The 21,313-nt window shown below is 43.4% G+C and overlaps 1 protein-coding gene across 3 annotated transcripts in view; it reads left to right on the forward strand.

The window, feature by feature from the left end:
- LOC129862033 (contactin-1a-like) overlaps positions 1–21,313 on the forward strand; it is a 164,626-nt gene that overhangs the window by 69,332 nt on the left and 73,981 nt on the right. For 2 of the 3 annotated variants that reach the window (XM_055933345.1, XM_055933346.1), the window contains exons 2-3: positions 8,009–8,143; positions 10,686–10,724. In XM_055933345.1, coding sequence (XP_055789320.1) covers positions 8,089–8,143; positions 10,686–10,724 — 94 coding nt within the window. In that variant the 5' untranslated portion in view covers positions 8,009–8,088. The remainder of the gene's footprint in view (positions 1–8,008; positions 8,144–10,685; positions 10,725–21,313) is intronic. The other variant, XM_055933348.1, reaches the window with a different exon arrangement.

Here is a 21,313-nt window from a genome sequence, read left to right on the forward strand (position 1 = left end):
AGTAGTGGAGACTAGAGAGAGTGAGCGACACAGAGAATGGAGCATGACTGGGCCAGTCTACGATAGGATTACATCCCAACACTATGCCTGCTGTGTGGGGCATTCTTTGCAGTAGTCTAGTCACTAGGACGTGTACCGGGCCGTACCATTAGCTAGACCTACACAGAGGACAAAGCAAAACAGTTATTGCCATGAACGTCCCAGTCAAATCAATAATCAATCCAGTTGATTGTCTTGACGGGTTGGAATTATAGAGTTATTACTCTAGCATTATGGGTCTTTGTCTTCTCTATACACTGACAGTTTTCTGCTTAATAGATTGTCTAGTAATTTTTACAAGTGGTAAGTAGGATTGCAGGTAGCTAGAATTGATCTGTTAAGTCTCGGTCATCTTCAATAGGGCACAGCGTAGCAAAACGTTGGCAACAGAACTAGCTTTTACAGAGAACCAAACGGGCACAGTATCTATATCCTCATCCAACAAATAGACCCTGTTGTCAGAGCAACAAGGGTTCTCAGCAGACCGTGTGGGCCAGGGTGAAGCTCTATCTGCAGGTACTGTGCTCTGTGCTGTTCTATCTCCCGTCTAATAGGGTTGGATGGGCTGTGTCTGTACCTCCTCTCCTCTTTTAATAGAATCCACCATTCAGTGGGTCCACTGGGAGATGCTTCCCTGTGCTACAGGATGGTCTATGTAAAGAGATGGAAGCAGTGGAAACCAGAAAATAAATAGAAAGCCTCTATCGAGGATTCATTGGGGAGATGTAGTGTAAGGAGGCCACATTTTTATCGTCTGTTATCGTCTATATTCACAAGTCAATTATCTTTGATAAATAATTCATAGGGGAAGGCTATAATACGTAACACTGCTAGTGGATAGTTGAATAGCAGTGATTCAGCATTAAAACACTGTTGGCAGGTGCTGTACTGCAGTCTTGTAATACTCCAGTCCGGTCACAAGGTTTTTTAATTGTCTGGGTCTCGCCATGCTCTCTCTCGACATATTTTTACACATTTTTTACACTGCTAGTGGATAGTTGAATGGCAGTGACTCGGCATTAAAACACTGTTGGCATGTGGTAAACACAGTGGGGAAAGAGAGACAGCCCTATCAGATCCAAATCAGACTACTGGTTAATGAGACCCCCAAGTCAGCCACGTTACACAATCATCAGTATCGTGTCAATGGCAAGGTGACTGGGACCATGGATGAGTACAAACAGACCATGACAAGGTGACTGGGAACATGGATGAGTACAAACAGACCATGACAAGGTGACTGGGAACATGGATGAGTACAAACAGACCATGACAAGGTGACTGGGAACATGGATGAGTACAAACAGACCATGACAAGGTGACTGGGAACATGGATGAGTACAAACAGACCATGACAAGGTGACTGGGAACATGGATGAGTACAAACAGACCATGACAAGGTGACTGGGAACATGGATGAGTACAAACAGACCATGGCAAGGTGACTGGGAACATGGATGAGTACAAACAGACCATGGCAAGGTGACTGGGAACATGGATGAGTACAAACAGACCATGACAAGGTGACTGGGAACATGGATGAGTACAAACAGACCATGGCAAGGTGACTGGGAACATGGATGAGTACAAACAGACCATGGCAAGGTGACTGGGAACATGGATGAGTACAAACAGACCATGGCAAGGTGACTGGGAACATGGATGAGTACAAACAGACCATGGCAAGGTGACTGGGAACATGGACGTGTACAAACAGACCATGGCAAGGTGACTGGGACCATGGACGTGAACAAACAGACTAGCTACGACCTGCGTAATGCAAAGAGGCAAAACAACAGTACAGGGACAAGGTGGAGTCGCAATTCAATGGCTCAGACATGAGACGTATGTGGCAGGGACTCCAGACAATCACAGAGATCATAAAGGGAAAGCCAGCCATGTAACGGACAACGACGCCTCGCTTAACACTTTTTTTGCCTGCTTCAAGGAAAACAATGCTGGCCTTCTAGGCAGAGTTGCAAAGAAAAAGCCATATCTCAGACTGGCCAATAAAAAGAAAAGATTAAGATGGGAAAAAGAACACAGACAGTGGACAGAGGAACTCTGCCTAGAAGGCCAGCATCCCGGAGTCGCCTCTTCACTGTTGACGTTGAGACTGGTGTTGTGCGGGTACTATTTAATGGAGCTGCCAGTTGAGGACTTGTGAGGCGTGTGTTTCTCAAACTAGACACTCTAATATACTTGTCCTCTTGCTCAATTGTGCACCCAGTCCCTGGTCACTAGTCCCTGGTCACTAGTTCCCGGTCACTAGTCCCTGGTCGCTGGTCACTGGTTCCTGGTCACTAGTCCCTGGTCACTGGTTCCTGGTCACTAGTCCCTGGTCCCTGGTCACTAGTCCCTGGTCACTAGTCCCTGGTCACTGGTCCCTGGTTCCTGGTCACTAGTCCCTGGTTCCTGATCCCTGGTCCCTGGTTCCTGGTCCCTGGTCACTAGTCACTGGTCCCTTATCCCTGGTCACTGGTCACTAGTCCCTGGTCAATAGTCCCTGGGAACTAGTCCCTGGTCACTGGTTCCTGGTCACTAGTCCCTGGTCACCAGTCCCTGGTCACCAGTCACTGGTCACTGGTCCCTGGTCCCTGGTCACTAGTCCCTAATCCCTGGTCCCTGGTCACTAGTCCCTGGTCACTAGTCCCTGGTTCCTGGTCACTGGTCACTAGTCCCTGGTTCCTGGTCCCTGGTCACTAGTCCCTGGTCACTAGTCCCTGGTCCCTGGTCACTAGTCCCTGGTCCCTGGTTCCTGGTTCCTGGTCCCTGGTCACTAGTCCCTGGACCCTGGTCACTAGTCCCTGGTCCCTGGTCACTAGTCCCTGGTTCCTGGTCCCTGGTCCCTGGTCCCTGGTCCCTGGTCAATAGTCCCTGGTCACTAGTCCCTGGTCACTAGTCCCTGGTCACTAGTCCCTGGTCACTAGTCCCTGGTCCCTGGTTCCTGGTCCCTGGTCCCTGGTCACTAGTCCCTGGTCACTAGTCCCTGGTCACTAGTCCCTGGTCCCTGGTCACTAGTCCCTGGTCCCTGGTTCCTGGTTCCTGGTCCCTGGCTGGTGATTTAGTGTGAGGGAAGTGAGGTTCCCTCATCAGGTGCATTCAGACTGGTGCAACAGAGGAACCAGGAGCCCGAGGTGACCAGACCATATTAATACTGATTATTAGATTCACTACCCTGTCTGCTGTTATTCTGCTGTTCCTCTGCTGTCTCTTTGATTCTACAGTACATAGGACACCTTTCATAGAAAGAGAAAGGTAGAAGCCAGCCCTTAGATGTCTGTTTAGATCGTGAAATGTTTTTGAGGCTGTAATAGGTACAGGATACTGTATATGTGAAATATGTATTTGATCGATTATACTGTATTCTACAAGATGCACTACATATCCTCTTCTACAGATGTGCTATCTTAATTTGACCAGTTTCTCACAGCAGGAGATTTATCCTGCAGCAACAAGAAATGTGAATGATTATGTTGATTATAACTAAGGGATATTTTTGTAGGGGTTGATACATTTTTAGTTAGGATAAATCAAGTCTGAAATTTGAAAGCCTTTTTAAACCTCAGATACACTATAATTATAATTTCCTGCTGCGTAGGAAAAATCTCGGTGAAAACAGAGTGATCAAATTAAGATATCATATCTGTATGTGCACTTCTTCAATATATTCATGATTCATACCTTAATAATGTTGGAAAATGCAGGATCCCAGCTGTTTGCAGTGTATGAGAGTCTCTGGGTTGTTGTACTGTTGAGAGCCTTTTACTGTATCATCATGTTTTGTAGTGGACCAGGAATTAATGACCTGGGGCTGTAGGATCAGTTTAGTCTTTCAGATCATTATACATCAGATGACATGGACATGGGGACCTGATCCTAGATCAGCACTGCTACTCTGATATGCTTTATGAATACAGGCCCAGGTCCCCAACCTATGGTGTTCCGGTCTTAAATTAGTGTTTGCATAGTTTTTATTCACAGTCACAAAAGGTCCCTGCAAACACACAACTGCTCCCTTTGAAATCTGTTGCTAGGATACGAGTGCAGTGAAGATGAAATCCCCTCTTTGTTTCATTTCTCCAGCTGTAAAGCTCAGAAATTATGTCATCATCTCAATGGATAGGGTATGTGTGTGTGTGTGTGTGTGTGTGTGTGTGTGTGTGTGTGTGTGTGTGTGTGTGTGTGTGTGTGTGTGTGTGTGTGTGTGTGTGTGTGTGTGTGTGTGTGTGTGTGTGTGTGTGTGTGTGTGTGTGTAGAAAAAATAAAATTTGATTTAAAAAAATAATATATATAAAAAATATATATCTAAACTCAGCAAAATAAGAACTGTCCTCTCACTGTCAACTGTGTTTATTTTCAGCAAACTTAACATGTGTAAATATTTGTATGAACATAACAAGATTCAACAACTGAGACATAAACTGAACAAGTTCCACAGATATGTGACTAACAGAAATGGAATAATGTGTCCCTGAACAAAGGGGGGGGTCCAAAAGCAACAGTCAGTATCTGGTGCGGCCACCAGCTGTATTAAGTACTGCAGTGCATCTCCTCCTCATAGACTGCACCAGATTTACCAGTTCTTGCTGTGAAATGTTACCCCACTCTTCCACCAAGGCACCTGCAAGATCCAGGACATTTCCGGGGGGAATAGCCCTAGCCCTCACCCTCCAATCCAACAGGTCCCAGATGTGCTCAATGGGATTGAGATCCGGGCTCTTCGCTGGCCATGGCAGAACACTGACATTCCTGTGTTGCAGGAAATCACACACAGAACGAGCAGTATGGCTGGTGTCATGCTGGAGGGTCATGTCAGGATGAGTCTGCAGGGAGGGTACCACATGAGGGAGGAGGATATCTTCCCTATAACGTACAGCGTTGAGATTGCCTGCAATGACAACAAGCTCAGTCCGATGATGCTGTGACACACCGCCCCAGTCCATGACAGACCCTCCACCTCCAAATCAATCCCGCTCCAGAGTACAGGCCTCGGTGTAACGCTCATTCCTTCGTTGTTAAACGCAAATCTGACCATCACCCCTGGTGAGACAAAACCGCGACTCGTCAATGAAGAGCACTTTTTGCCAGTCCTGTCTGGTCCAGCGACAGTGGGTTTGTTCCCATAGGCGATGTTGTTGCCGGTAATGTCTGGTGAGGACCTGCCTTTACAACAGGCCTACAAGCACTCAGCCAGCCTCTCTCAGCCTACTGCGGATAGTCTGAGCACTGATGGAGGGATTGTGTGTTCCTGGTGTAACTCGGGCAGTTGTTATTGCCATCCTGTACCTGTCCCGCAGGTGTGATGTTCGGATGTACCGATCCTGTTTAGGTGTTGTTACACATGGTCTGCCACTGCGTGGGCGATCGGCTGTCCGTCCTGTCTCCCTGTAGCGCTGTCTTAGGCGTCTCACAGTACGGACATTGCAATTTATTGCCCTGGCAACATCTGCAGTCCTCATGCCTCCTTGTAGCATGCCTAAGGCACGTTCATGCAGATGAGCAGGGACCCTGGGCATCTTTCTTTTCGTGTTTTTCAGAGTCAGTAGAAAGGCCTCTTTTTAGTGTCCTAAGTTTTCATAACTGTGACCTTAATTCAATCAATTTTATTTTATATAGCCCTTCGTACATCAGCTAATATCTCGAAGTGCTGTACAGAAACCCAGCCTAAAACCCCAAACAGCTAGTAATGCAGGTGTAGAAGCACGGTGTTAATTGCCTACCGTCTGTAAGCTGTTAGTGTCTTAACGACCGATCCACAGGTGCATGTTCATGAATTGTTTATGGTTCATTGAACAAGCATGGGAAATGGTGTTTAAACCCTTTACAATGAAGATCTGTGAAGTTCTCTCCCCCTCTAACATTTTTGACCACGACCATTGACAATGCCCCCCCCCCCCACCACACTATCTCCTTGCCACCGCTGCTGATAAAAATCCTAGGGGTAACACTTGTCTCCTCTGCATCTGTGTGATTCATAGCCTCTCATATCAGACCCGTTAATCTCATTTAGTCCTGGTCAGGGTTAGATGAGGCATAGAGGGAGTGTTTGATGACCGTAGCATGTTACCTCTCCATTCCTCCAACTGATGTCAGCAGGTTGACGGTGATTGTCATGAGTTTTGTCCTGAAGGTAGAACTGAGCAATTTCCCTTTAGATAGGCCAACTGCAAAGTCAAAATTGCCTATATTGTCAAATTTCATAAAAACAAAAATGTGTTTTTTGGTCTTAATTTAAGGTTAGGGTTAGGCTTTAGGGTTAGCACTGTGGTTAATGTTAGGTTTGGGTTTAAAATCAGATTTTATGACTGAGCATATTAAATATTCTGGGAACCTATATCTTGTCATATCCCCACAATGTTCCCACAACCTACAGAAATGTTCTGGAAACCTTTTAGAGAACATACAACGTGTTCTGGGAACGTTCTTGTAACATCAGGCAAATTTTTTTTTGCACTGAAAAGAAACATTGTAGAATCATCCACACAGCTGGACAATTTTTGTGTTTTGGGAACATATATTTTGTGACATCCCCACAATGTTCTCACCAGACTGTTCCACCAACCTAATTAAACATTCTGGGAACTTTAATTAAATGTGTTCTAGGAACGTTCTTGTTACATCAGGCAAATGTTTTATGCAAACATTCTGTTTTCAACCGTTTTTGTGTAATGAGAACATTTGCCGCGACCTTACAAATGTTCTGGGATCTTTCCCAGAACCAATTTTGGTTTACTGGGTAGTGGTGAACATCATTACCTGGAGCCTATCTGTCGGTATGGCAGACGTCTCCAGGGATACGCAGCATCAGGAAGATGTCGTTTCGCTGTTCTATTCCTCTGTTCCGCTGCCTCCGAGGACCACCATTCTAGAGTGTTGCTGAAACAGCTGTTGCTTGTCGTATTGTGTTGCCTTGACGATGGGTTGATACGAGTGCAGTGAAGATGAAATCTCTTCCAGTTCGTCTCTGTTGTTGGTCTGGGGGGCAGTGTCTTGAGTGCCCACTCAGCTAAAACAGTGCTCTGGGAGGGTTGCTGCTTGTGACAACGGTCACCCTTTCAATCATGATGATGTCAACCTGTTGGTGGAGCTGCCCCCCTGCTGTGGTGCGTAGGAGGCTGACATGGTCATTACTGTTGTTCAGGACCAATGACGTGAATAATGGAAACGGTACTAGGACTGTACTGTGCCAGTGTTTTATTATATGGGCATGGGCAATGCTAGAGTATGGAACGTAGTCAATGAATTCACTCATATCATCCCTAAATTGGAGGCTACATATACCTCATGTGTTCTTACCTAACTTCGTCTTCTTCGTCCCCATTGGGCTCTCTTCTTCTTTCTATCCTTGGCCTTCCAGTGTGAAATGGTAGCACCTAGCAGGTCTATTGAGCCAGCCAAGTGACATCTAGTGTTTTGTTCTCATACCCTGTTGAACTGTTTATTGTGTCTACTGAAATGGGTATTTCGACCTGATGCCAACAAGGCCAAGCGTATTCAGCTTGATGCACTGGAATATTCCTTTAAGCTTATTCTTCATGTCCACGCTCAGTCGTTTGGTTTTGACGGACCAATGAGAATGTCATCCCTCTGTCAGGTGGATTAAACTGTAAATTAGAGAAATGTCACTGCTTTAAGTTTGAACTACTCGGTCACTACATAATCACAGCACTACTAAAAAGGGGTCAATATGTACTGTTCATTATGTTTAGACTTTAGAAGTTTATTATGAGGATGGCTGCCCAATGTTTTTTAATACCTTCTTGACCTTACTTACGGCAATTAAAATCGTGTAACTTTGTTAAGTTGATGACGTGTCTTTAGAAGACTAATTATACGACATCACAGAACGCTCCCAGTAGTGGAAACACATATGTTACGTCACATTATAGTGGTATTATGGGTTGTACCATGACTCAGATATTTACAGTATGCCTCTCCACTCTCTGTCTCTCTGTCTGCCTTGCAGGAAAAGCATCCTGTCCTGCTAATGTTCCATCATCAGCTTGGTTCTAATCATCACCTCCAGGGGGTTCTACACAGACCAACATGCTGCACTTCACTGTGCTCCTCTGCCTCCTGTCCCTGACTCTCACTTCCTCTGGTGAGTATCATATGGTAATCCCACTCAGGGCTTTTCCCACTACTGGACTGCACCCGAGCCGAGCCAAACCAAGCTGCACTGTGCGGGCCTGGTTATGCCTACACCGTGATTGCTGGAACTTTACTGAAAATAAAATAACATGTCAGTAGTTAGCACAGTTTGGTTCAGGCACGATGATGTGAAAAAGGCTACTACAGGTGTAGTATCTTAATTTGACCAATTCTTACAGCTGGAAAATAAACCTGTCTGAAAAGATTGAAAAATGGACTAAAGATGACCTGTCTGAAAAAATAGAAAATGGGTCTGAAATGACCAGTCTGAAACCACCTCCTTCAAAGTTCAGATTTCAATTCAGCTGAAGCAAAGAATGTGGTGTTTGGACTCTGGCTTTTTCTCTACTTCACATCACATATCCTCTAAACAGAGTTGGGGATGGTGGAGATTACATCTGCTCATAGGAAGTGTGTGAGTCATCCTCCCACTTCACCCAAAGGCAATGGCAACAGGGTGTGTGTGTGTGTGTGTGTGTGTGTGTGTGTGTGTGTGTGTGTGTGTGTGTGTGTGTGTGTGTGTGTGTGTGTGTGTGTGTGTGTGTGTGTGTGTGTGTGTGTGTGTGTGTGTGTGTGTGTGTGTGTGTGTGTGTGTGGGCATCCTGCCTCTTCCAAAGCACAGCAACAGAAGGCCAACAACGAGAAAGTTGTGACATCCAACTCGAGCCTGACGAAGACCTTCGGCTAGAAACGTTACGCAATAAAACTGCAGGGTTGATCAACAGTGTGCAAATTTCTATATTTTGTTCATCACATCAAAGCTAAGACGACCGTGTTGAGGATGACAGAGACGCCTCTCATCTCATTGTGTCATCGTTCGAATGGCCATAGTCTGTAGCCTTCAGTACAAGGCTGCTGTCAATGTCCCATCCCTATGACAACAGGAGCAGGCATGTAGGAAGCGGGGTCATCAAAAGAACTCAACACTCACTGAAGCGAATGTTTAGAAATGTCACCTTCAATTAACCCCTTGGTGTAACTTGATGGATTGAGGAATTTACGCACGCAGAAAGAGAAAGAGAGAAAGAGAGAGAAATAGAGATAAAGAGAGACAGTAGTTGAACACACTGCAGTATTAACCTTGCTGCTAGATTAATGAGGGATTGTGATCGTTGAATATGGTGAATCGAGGGGAAACTCCAGCACACTGATACTCCTGATGCTTCCAACAATGTAATGGATCTTCGAAATGAATATGTTGACACGGCTCTTCTCCTCCTGTCCCTCCTCCCTCTCTAAATGAATATGTTGACACGGCTCTTCTCCTCCTGTCGCTCCTCCCTCTCTAAATGAATATGTTGACACGGCTCTTCTCCTCCTGTCCCTCCTCCCTCTCTAAATGAATATGTTGACACGGCTCTTCTCCTCCTGTCGCTCCTCCCTCTCTAAATGAATATGTTGACACGGCTCTTCTCCTCCTGTCGCTCCTCCTTCTCTAAATGAATATGTTGACACAGTTCTTCTCCTCCTGTCGCTCCTCCCTCTCTAAATGAATATGTTGACACAGTTCTTCTCCTCCTGTCGCTCCTCCCTCTCTAAATGAATATGTTGATACGGCTCTTCTCCTCCTGTCGTTCCTCCCTCTCTAAATGAATATGTTGACACGGCTCTTCTCCTCCTATCGCTCCTCCCTCTCTAAATGAATATGTTGATACGGCTCTTCTCCTCCTGTCCCTCCTCCCTCTCTAAATTAATATGTTGATACGGCTCTTCTCCTCCTGTCCCTCCTCCCTCTCTAAATGAATATGTTGATACGGCTCTTCTCCTCCTGTCCCTCCTCCCTCTCTAAATGAATATGTTGATACGGCTCTTCTCCTCCTGTCGCTCCTCCCTCTCTAAATGAATATGTTGACACGGCTCTTCTCCTCCTGTCGCTCCTCCCTCTCTAAATGAATATGTTGATACGGCTCTTCTCCTCCTGTCCCTCCTCCCTCTCTAAATGAATATGTTGATACGGCTCTTCTCCTCCTGTCCCTCCTCCCTCTCTAAATGAATATGTTGATACGGCTCTTCTCCTCCTGTCCCTCCTCCCTCTCTAAATGAATATGTTGACACGGCTCTTCTCCTCCTGTCCCTCCTCCCTCTCTAAATGAATATGTTGACACGGCTCTTCTCCTCCTGTCGCTCCTCCCTCTCTAAATGAATATGTTGATACGGCTCTTCTTCTCCTATCGCTCCTCCCTCTCTAAATGAATATGTTGACACGGCTCTTCTCCTCCTGTCCCTCCTCCCTCTCTAAATGAATATGTTGACACGGCTCTTCTCCTCCTGTCGCTCCTCCCTCTCTAAATGAATATGTTGACACGGCTCTTCTCCTCCTGTCGCTCCTCCCTCTCTAAATGAATATGTTGATACGGCTCTTCTCCTCCTGTCCCTCCTCCCTCTCTAAATGAATATGTTGACACAGCTCTTCTCCTCCTGTCGCTCCTCCCTCTCTAAATGAATATGTTGATACGGCTCTTCTTCTTCTCTTGCTCCTCCCTCTCCTCCAGATGCATCAGTGTTCGGAGGGGAACCTGGCTTCTACTCAGGTAACGCTATGGATCATCTCAATTGAGTGTGTGTTTGTGTGTGTGTGTGTGTGTGTGTGTGTGTGTGTGTGTGTGTGTGTGTGTGTGTGTGTGTGTGATCAGTTTGGACTAATGAGGACATGTTGCAATGTCACCAAAACCAGAATCCTGTAACATACAGCAATACGTAGATTGACTGTTCAAATGGGGTTCAGTGTATACTTCAGAAGAGAAGTGTATTTCCCCACCAGCTGGTTGGGAACAGCATGCGTGCCATGAACATTAGACACCAGACCACAAGATGTTTTGTGAATCTGAGTTATGAGTGAATGGACGAATATTTAAGTCAGTATTTCATGTGAAAGACAAAACTGGAAGCGGAAGAGTAATTTAACACCACAGATGTTTTAGGTGGCAGACTGTTGCTCCTCACCATCCTGACTGCTTATCATACCGCATCAGTTCATGACTGTTATGGCATCAATTCAAGGAGCCTTCTGAGATACACTGGGTCAGAACAAAACAGAGCCCTTCCTTGGCCTGACAGCTGCATCCGGGTCCTGTTTATGGATTGATTGATTGACACGTAGTGAAACGTTTTGAAACAGAAAAATGAAAATCTGTGTTCTTATTGGTCAAGTTCAGCTAGTAGAATATTCTGTCAAAGAGCATTTTGTTAGACACTTAGCCCAAAAAGACTAGGAAGTCAAGACCAGGAAGTCCAAGATCAGAGATATTCCATTGGATTGATCTTTGCCGAATGGTATTTTGTAGTTGTAGTGGACTTGTAATTTAGTTGTCCTGGAATTGACATTACCCTCTGTTTTTGGATGTTTTTAGACAGCATTGGAAGACACACCATAGCCTGTGTGTCCCTCACTCCAGACCTTGTTAATAGATAGTTACTAGATTAGAACATAGCTGGGGACAGTTGTATTTTTAGAGAGATCTTGTGTTTGTTTTAGGAAACTTCGATCATTGCCAGTGTGGTCGAACGGCATCCATATCAGGAAGTCGTCAGTTTTCAGGCAAAACTCATTTCAGTTTGCCTGAAATCTGGTGACTTCCTAATATGGACGCGGTCACATCTGCAGCCAATGAGATGTGAAAGTGTAGCTGGCAGATGTGAAGACAGGGAATGAACAAACAGTTGTAAGAGCTAACTAGGTTGTAAACATGGTATAGACTTCCTACTGCATCTATCTTCACTGACCTGGAAATATTCTTGTCCCTGCTTCATTTTGATATTCATTTTTTGTGAGTCTCTGCTCTGACAAACAATGATACAACTGATGTAGTACAAAATCAATCAGCCCCTCCAGAATACTGCAATGCTTTTTGTGATACTCTGCACTTATAATACAAATCTCTCTCAAACAATGTAGTGTGTACGGCACAGTACATCACTGGGGCCAAGCTTCCTGCCATACAGGACATCCAGGACCTATATACCAGGCGGTGTCAGAGGAAGGCCCAAAATTTTTTCAAAGACTCCAGTCACCCAAGTCATAGGCTGTTCTCTCTGCTACCGCACGGCAAGCGGTACCGGAGCGCCAAGTCTAGGACCAAGAGGATTCTAAACAGCTTCTACCCCCAAGCCATAAGACTGCTGAACAATTAATCAAATGGCCACCCGGACTATTTACATTGACACCCCCCTTTTGTTTTTACACTGCTGCTTCTCGTTGTTTATTATCTATGCATAGTCACTTTACCCCTACCTACATGTACACTGCTGCTACTCTTTGTTTATTATCTATACATAGTCACTTTACCCCTACCTACATGTACACTGCTGCTACTCTTTGTTTATTATCTATACATAGTCACTTTACCCCTACCTACATGTACACTGCTGCTACTCGCTGTTTATTATCTATGCATAGTCACTTTAACCCTACCTACATGTACAAAATACCTTGACTAACCTGTACCCCCATATGCTATTGTGTATGTAGACCTACTCTGTAGCAAAGGGAATGGTTATAATGAAGTTACCTGGATGCATTGGCTATGCTATTGTAGATAGAATGAATGCATTTTGTTTGGAAGTCCTGCAGTCCATCAAGTTGTAATTGAGGAAATGAAAGTTGAGCAGAGCTTGACCATGAAGAGAGAGTGTCTTTCCTGATTAAGATGTTCTGCTAACAAAGAGAGACGTTTGTCTGTTGTACAGGGGGAAAAAAGGGTGATTCACTGGACAGTACGAGAATATGCAGAACAAGTTGTTTTCACAGCTTCTGGTTGAATAATAAGAACACAGAGAAATAACTGCCCTTGTTGAGCGTTATTAAGATTCGTTCATACTCCGGTCACGTTTTTTGTGCATTTGGAAAATTTCACACACACGAAGATGTCTTCCTGTCACGGAAACACAAGAGGCTTCCTAATTATCTATAGACGGGGTCAGAGACCTGCAATTCTTAATTTATCATGCGCTGTCAACGTACTCTAGAAGAAATATAGTAGATGGCATGTGTCCGAAAGTGGTTGATTGACCAATTTTATGTGTCACGTGGTTATGCCCATTTATGTACATCCTGTCCGGAGTGCTGATGTAACCTGATAGTGCAGCTGTTTTGGGTAAAGCATGTGTTTGCAATAAAGCTGTCCTGGTGATTGATGTGTAGTGACCTTGTTGAACTGAAAGAAGATGTGAAACAGTTGCGAAATGTGGGAATTTATGTAGTGAACTGGGGAGGCCTGAGTTTGACCATTTTAAATGGATGCAAATTTATGTAGTGAACTGGGGAGGCCTGAGTTTGACCATTTTAAATGGATGCAAATTTATGTAGTGAACTGGGGAGGCCTGAGTTTGACCATTTTAAATGGATGCAAATTTATGTAGTGAACTGGGGAGGCCTGAGTTTGACCATTTTAAATGGATGCGAATTTATGTAATGAACTTATGGAGCTTCTGTTTAGGGATCTTATGAAATGAAAAAGTATTTTCCGGGTAGGTCTGCCTGAGTATAAGTAACTGTTAGACCTGTCCTATTTGTATGTGTATTTATTATGGATCCTCATTAGCTGCTTCCAAAGCAGCAGCTTCTCTTCCTGGGGTCCAGCATAATGAAGGCAGTTAATACCATTTTAAAACATTACAATACATTCACAGATTTCACAACACACTGTGTGCCCTCAGGCCCCTACTCCACCACTACCACATATCTACAGTACTAATTCCATGTGTATGTATAGTGCGTATGTTATCGTGTGTGTGTGTGTGTGTGTGTGTGTGTGTGTGTGTGTGTGTGTGTGTGTGTGTGTGTGTGTGTGTGTGTGTGTGTGTGTGTGTGTGTGTGTATGCATGTGTCTGTGCCAATGTTTGTGTTGCTTCACAGTTGCCGCTGTTCCATAAGGTCTATTTTTATCCATTTTTTAAATCTGATTTTACTGCTGGCATCAGTTACTTGATGTGGAATAGAGTTCCATGTAGTCATGGCTCTATTTAGTACTGTGTGCCTCTCATAGTCTGTTCAGGACTTGGGGACTGTGAAGAGACCTCTTATGGCATGTTTCAAATCAAATCAAATTTTATTGGTCACATACACATGGTTAGCAGATGTTATTGTGAGTGTAGTGAAATGCTTGTGCTTCTAGTTCCGACCATGCAGTAATATCTAACAAGTAATCTAACAATTTCACAGCAACCACTTTATACACACAAATGTAAAGGAATGAATAAGAATATGTACATATAAATATATGGATGAGCGATGGCCAAACGGCATAGACAAGATGCAGTAGATGGTATCGGGTACAGTATATACATATGAGATGAGTAATGTAGTGTATGTAAACATTATATAAAGTGGCATTGTTTAAAGTGGCTAGTGATACATTTATTACATCCAATTGTTAATTATTAAAGTGGCTAAAGATTTGAGTCTGTATGTTGGCAGCAGCCACTCAATGTTAGTAATGGCCGTTTAACAGTCTGATGGCCTTGGGATAGAAGCTGTTTTTCAGTCGCTCGGTCCCAGGCTTTGGTTTGGTCACGTGTTATCTTACGGGTCAATGGAAATTGATAAAAAATGTATCACTAGCCACTTTAAACTATGCACTTTTATGTTTACATACCCTACATTACTCATCTCATATGTATATACTGTACCCGATACCATCTACTGCATCTTGCCTATGCCGTTCTGTACCATCACTCATTCATATATCTTTATGTACATATTCTTTATCCCTTTACACTTGTGTGTATAAGGTAGTAGTTGTGGAATTGTTAGGTTAGATTACTCGTTGGTTATTACTGCATTGTCAGAACTAGAAGCACAAGCATTTCGCTACACTCGCATTAACATCTGCTAACCATGTGTATGTGACAAATAAAATTTGATTTGATTTGACTTGCCTAGTTAAATAAAGGAAAAATAAATATGTTTTTTTTTTTTTTAATTTAATGTTCCACCTTGATTGTCTCCAGTGCATATACAAAAAATTATGCACTTCAACTATTGATGGATGGCGATGAAAATAATGCCAGTAGTCATGTTAAGGTTTTCAGTGTTTTATTGGTGGAGTTGATGGATTTGCATGTGGCTGTGCATTATATAATGCCTACATCGGAAAGAGGATCTGATCATGCCTATAAGTATTATTGATCAATTCTTGATCCAATAAGACATACATCTGCTTGCATTGCTTGGTAGTGCATTAGCATGGTATGAGACAACATAAATAATACAATGTAATACAAAATAACAGTATTATCCTAAATTGAGACATGAATACAAATGTGCTATCACATCAACAACAAAATCTTTCAGAATGTACCTGTTTTCAGTATAGAATGTATACAGATTATATTACAACTCTTTGTGTTTTGTCTTAATGATTGTTCTTTAGTAGATATGATACTCAACAGTGTGTTAGTGACTGTTCTTTAGTAGATATGATACTCAACAGTGTGTTAGTGACTGTTCTTTAGTAGATATGATACTCAACAGTGTGTTAGTGACTGTTCTTTAGTAGATATGATACTCAACAGTGTGTTAGTGACTGTTCTTTAGTAGATATGATACTCAACAGTGTGTTAGTGATTGTTCTTTAGTAGATATGATCCTCAACAGTGTGTTAGTGACTGTTCTTTAGTAGATATGATCCTCAACAGTGTGTTAGTGATTGTTCTTTAGTAGATATGATACTCAACAGTGTGTTAGTGACTGTTCTTAGGTAGATATGATCCTCAACAGTGTGTTAGTGACTGTTCTTTAGTAGATATGATCCTCAACAGTGTGTTAGTGACTGTTCTTTAGTAGATATGATACTCAACAGTGTGTTAGTGACTGTTCTTTAGTAGATATGATCCTCAACAGTGTGTTAGTGACTGTTCTTTAGTAGATATGATCCTCAACAGTGTGTTAGTGATTGTTCTTTAGTAGATATGATACTCAACAGTGTGTTAGTGACTGTTCTTTAGTAGATATGATCCTCAACAGTGTGTTAGGCCGAGAAACATTAACTAGATAGTTGTTTTATGTTTGTGAAACCTTGAAATGAACACAATGAGAAGAAATGAACACATTCTTGTAAGTTGGAGCTACTGTACATGACTATATGGGGCTGCTGTACAGATCTGAGCACCTGACATGATGTTGACATTTCTGGGTATATCTCACCTGTTACATAATAATAATAATGATAATAATAATGATTATGATAATAATAATATTGTTATATTATTTTATAATAACACAAATCTGTCAGTCAACCAAATGTATTTCTTAAAATCCCTTTTTTTTTTTTCATCAGCAGTTGTCACAAAGAGTTTTACAGAGACTAAAAACCTACGACCCATCAATGCATATGTCGAAGCACAGCCTCTAGGAAACACTCCCTAGACGCCATAAACCCAGGATTAAAACTAGAGAGGAACCATGCTCCCAGGGCTGTGCTGAGGGGACATTTAAGAGTACATGTGCCCCTTATTGTTATTCAAGATTGTCTTAGAAAATCATGTTTTCAGTAAGTTTCTCTGCTTGTAACCTAACGCCCTGCCACACCCACATGCTCACACACACACCCACGCTCACACTCACACACACACGCCACACCCACGCTCACACTCACACACACGCTCTCACACACACACGCACACACACACGCTCACACGCTGACACACACACACACACACACACACACACACACACACACACACACACACACACACACACACACACACACACACACACACACACACACACACACACACACACACACACACACACACACACACACACACACACACACANTTTAAATTCAAATGTGCCCCAACAGCTTTGTGCTGGTATTGTTCCAGCAGGACAGACAGACAGTGTTGTTGAATACTGTAGGTCCTGTTGTCTGGTAATGAAGTGGATCTTCTCTTCATAGCTCGACCCGAGAGAGAAGAGTCTCTCTGTGTGTGTGTGTGTGCGTGTGTGTGTCCATTGACTGCTCTGATTGCCTACCCCATAAAGCTTCACCCTTCTTTAACGGAGCCAAGTCGTGCCAGAAGATGAGACAAAAAGAGGGATTGAGATACAGAGGGAGTGACTTCACCAGATAGGCTTACAGAATAGTGTGGAGAGAGGAAAACAGAGAACGATTGACGTGTTTGGAGAGGGATATACAGGACTGAGAGAGATGGAGACAGAGAGAAACAATCTGTGTGCATTAGCAAGAGAAAGAGAGAGACAGAAAGATATAAAGCTAGAGAGAGAGAGAGAAATAGAGAGAGAGAGAGAAAGATGGTGCATCAAGACAGCAGAGAGATAGAGAGGAAGAGAGAGAGAGAGAGAGAAACCGTGGAAAGAGAGCAATCAAGACAGAGGTGGGAGAGAGAGAGAAAGACAGACTTCAACTATTTGCACATTGTTACAACACTCTACATAGCCATAATATAACATTTGAAATGTGTCTTTTGAAACGTTTGTTTCAAAAAGTATAACGTTTATTGTTAATTTCACTTTTTTATATTATCTATTTCACTTGCTTTGGCAATGTAAACATACACTATATGACCAAAAGTATGTGGACACTGCTCGTCAAACATCTCATTCCAGAATCATGGGCATTAATATGGAGTTGGTCCCCCCTTTGCTGCTATAACAGCCTCCACTCTTCTGGAAAGGCTTCCCACTAGATGTTGGAACGTTGCTGTGGGGACTTCCTTCCATTCAGCCACAAGAGCATTAGTGAGGTCGGGCACTGATGTTGAGCGATTAGGCCTGGCTCGCAGTCGGCGTTCCAATTCATCCCAAAGGTGTTCGATGGGGTTGAGGTCGGGTTTTGTGCATGCCAGTCAAGCTTCCACACCAATTTCGACAAACCATTTCTGGATGGACCTTGCTTTGTGCACGGGGGCATTGTCATGCTGAAACAGGAAAGAGCCTTCCCCAAACTGTTGCTACAAAGTTGGAAGCACAGAATTGTCTAGAATGTCATTGTATGCTGTAGCGTTAAGATTTCCCTTCACTGGAACTAAGGGGCCTAGCCCGAAACATGAAAAACAGCCCCAGATCATTATTCCTCCGCTATGTAGCGTTCTCCTGGCATCCGCCAAACCCAGATGAACTTGTCTGACTGCCAGATAGTGAAGCGTGATTCATCACTCCACAGAGCGCGTTTCCAGTGCTCCAGAGTCCAATGGTGGTGAGCTTTACGCCACTCCAGCTGACTCTTGGCATTGCGGATGGTGATCTTAGGCTTGTGTGCGGCTGCTCGGGCCATGGAAACATATTTCTTGAAGCTCCTGATGAACAGTTCTTGTGCTGATGTTGCTTCGAGGCAGTTTGGAACTCGATAGTGAGTGTTTGGTATTTGTGTTTATTATGGATCCTCATTATCTGCTGCCAAAGCAGAAGCTACTCTTCCTGGGGTCCAGCAAAATAAAGGCAGTTTATACAATTTTAAAAACATTACAATACAAGTCCTTTTTTTGTGACACCTGACCACAAGACTGAACAGTAGTCCAGGTGCGACAAAACTAGGGCCTGTAGGACCTGCCTTGTTGATAGTGTTGTTAAGAAAGCAGAGCATCGCTTTATTATGGACAGACTTCTCCCCATCTTATCTACTACTGCATCAATATGTTTTGACCATGGCAGTTTACAATCTAGTGTTACTCCAAGCAGTTTAGTCATCTCAACTTGCTCAATTTCCACATTATTTATTACAAGATTTAGCTGAGGTTTAGGGGTTAGGGAGTGTTTTGTTTCAAATACAATGCTTTTAGTTTTAGAAATATTTAGGGCTAACTTATTCCTTGCCACCCACTCTGAAACGAACTGCAGCTCTTTGTTAAGTGTTACAGTCATTTCAGTCATTGTAGTATCTGACGTGTATAGTGTTGAGTCATCCGCATACATAGACAGTCTGGCTTTACTCAAAGTCAGTGGCATGTCGTTAGTAAAATAAAATAAAAGCAAGGGGCCTAAACAGCTACCCTGGGGAATTCCTGAATCTAACAGCATTATATTTGAGAGGCTTCCATTAAATAACACCCTCTGTGTTCTGTTAGACAGGTAACTCTTTATCCACATAATAGCAGGGGGTGTAAAGCCATAACACGTACGTTTTTCCAGCAGCAGATTATGATCGATAATGTCAAAAGCTGCACTGAAGTCTAACAAGACAGCCCCCACAATCCTTTTATCATAAATTTCTCTCAGCCAATCATCAGTAATTTGTGTAAGTGCTGTGCTTGTTGATTGTCCTTTCCTATAAGCGTGCTGAAAGTCTGTTGTCATTTTGTTTACTGTGAAATAGCATTGTATCTGGTCAAACACAATTTTCTCCAGAAGTTTACTAAGGGTTGGTAACAGGCTGATTGGCCGGCTATTTGAGCCAGTAAACGGGGGCTTTACTATTCTTAGGTAGTGGAATGACTTTTGCTTCCCTCCAGGCCTGAGGGCATACACTTTCTAGTAGACTTAAATTGAAGATGTGGCAATATCGTCTGCTATTATCCTCAGTAATTTTCCATTCAGATTGTCAGACCCTGGTGGCTTGTCGTTATTGATAGACAACAATAATCTTTTCACCTCTGCCACACTGACTTTTCGGAATTCAAAAGTACAATTCTGGTCATTCATAATTTGGGCCGATATACAGCTCTAGCAGGGCAGCTCTAGCAGGGTAGAAATTTGATGTACTGACTTGTTGGACAGGTGGCATCATATGAGGTGCCACGTTGAAAGTCAATGAGCTCTTCTGTAAGGCCAATGTTTGTCTATGGAGATTGCATGGCTGTGTGCTCGATTTTATACACCTGCCAGCAATGGGTGTGGATGAAATAGCCGAATCCACAAATTTGAATGGGTGTCCACATAATTTTGTATATATAGTGTATGTTTCCCATGCCAGTAATGCCCATTGAATTGAGAGAGAGAGAGAGAGAGAGAGAGAGAGAGAGACACAGAGAGAGAGACACAGAGAGAGAGAGACACACAGAGAGAGAGAGAGACACACAGAGAGAGAGAGAGGAGAGAGAGAGAGAGAGAGAGAGGAGAGAGAGAGGAGAGAGAGAGAGGAGAGATGAGAGAGAGAGAGGAGAGAGAGGAGAGAGAGAGAGAAGAGAGAGAGAGAGAGAGAGAGAGAGAGAGAGAGAGAGAGAGAGAGAGAGAGAGAGAGAGAGAGAGAGAGCGTGAATGTTCCTGATTTCTCCAGGCTGTGGGCCTTATGTGGTCTGTTTAACACTCCTCCTCACCATCTGTCACTTCACAGTTAGGGAACACTTTAATACTAAACCAATAGCATTCATTTCACCAGACAGATTTCAGCTCTGTTCCATACTGTTACTGCTCTTTTATCCTCCTTCTTCTCTCCTAGAACATGGTTTCTCACTTAACGTGCCTCCATTGCCCCATGTATAGCAGAGCATGTGTAATTATCTCTGTCAAGCAGCAGTAATGTCTAGTGGTTGGGGTTTTGCAACCAGGCCAACAGGCTATGACAGTGTTAGGCACTTACACATCCTTGTGTTGGAGTGTGTGTGAGGTTCCGTTCGTCTCTCAACCTCGCCATTGCTGTCTTTCGGTTTCATGAAGTGTCTGATAAAAATCATATTTTTTACAGTCCAGGGCTTTATCTTGGTCTCTCTATGTGAAGTATTTTTTACAGTTTAAGTCTATCTCTTTCTATCTCTTTCTATCTCTTTCTTTCTCTTTCTCTCTCTCTTTCTCTTTCTATCTCTCTTTTTCTTTCTCTCTCTCTCTCTCTTTCTCTCTCTCTCTCTCTCTCTCTCTCTCTCTCTCTCTCTCTCTCTCTCTCTCTCTCTCTCTCTCTCTCTCTCTCTCTCTCAATGTGAATGAACTCTTAGGACATAACAGCTATTTTGCAGGCAGGATATTGAGAGACTATGAATCCTTTGTCCGGGGGTTTAAAGAGGGCAGCTAGTGTGTCAATCTGACATCTTTTGGGAATCTTTCAGAGACATCGCTTGCCTATTTAGACAGACATGAGAAGAGCAGGATATCACTGTCTGAGAGCGTAGCAATCCATGGTACTGAGGTGACAGCTGTGGTTTCTGAGAGATCACGCACACACACACACACACACACACACACACACACACACACACACACACACACACACACACACACACACACACACAC

Source organism: Salvelinus fontinalis, chromosome 9, assembly GCF_029448725.1.
Source record: "Salvelinus fontinalis isolate EN_2023a chromosome 9, ASM2944872v1, whole genome shotgun sequence".
Classification (NCBI taxonomy): Eukaryota; Metazoa; Chordata; class Actinopteri; order Salmoniformes; family Salmonidae; genus Salvelinus; species Salvelinus fontinalis.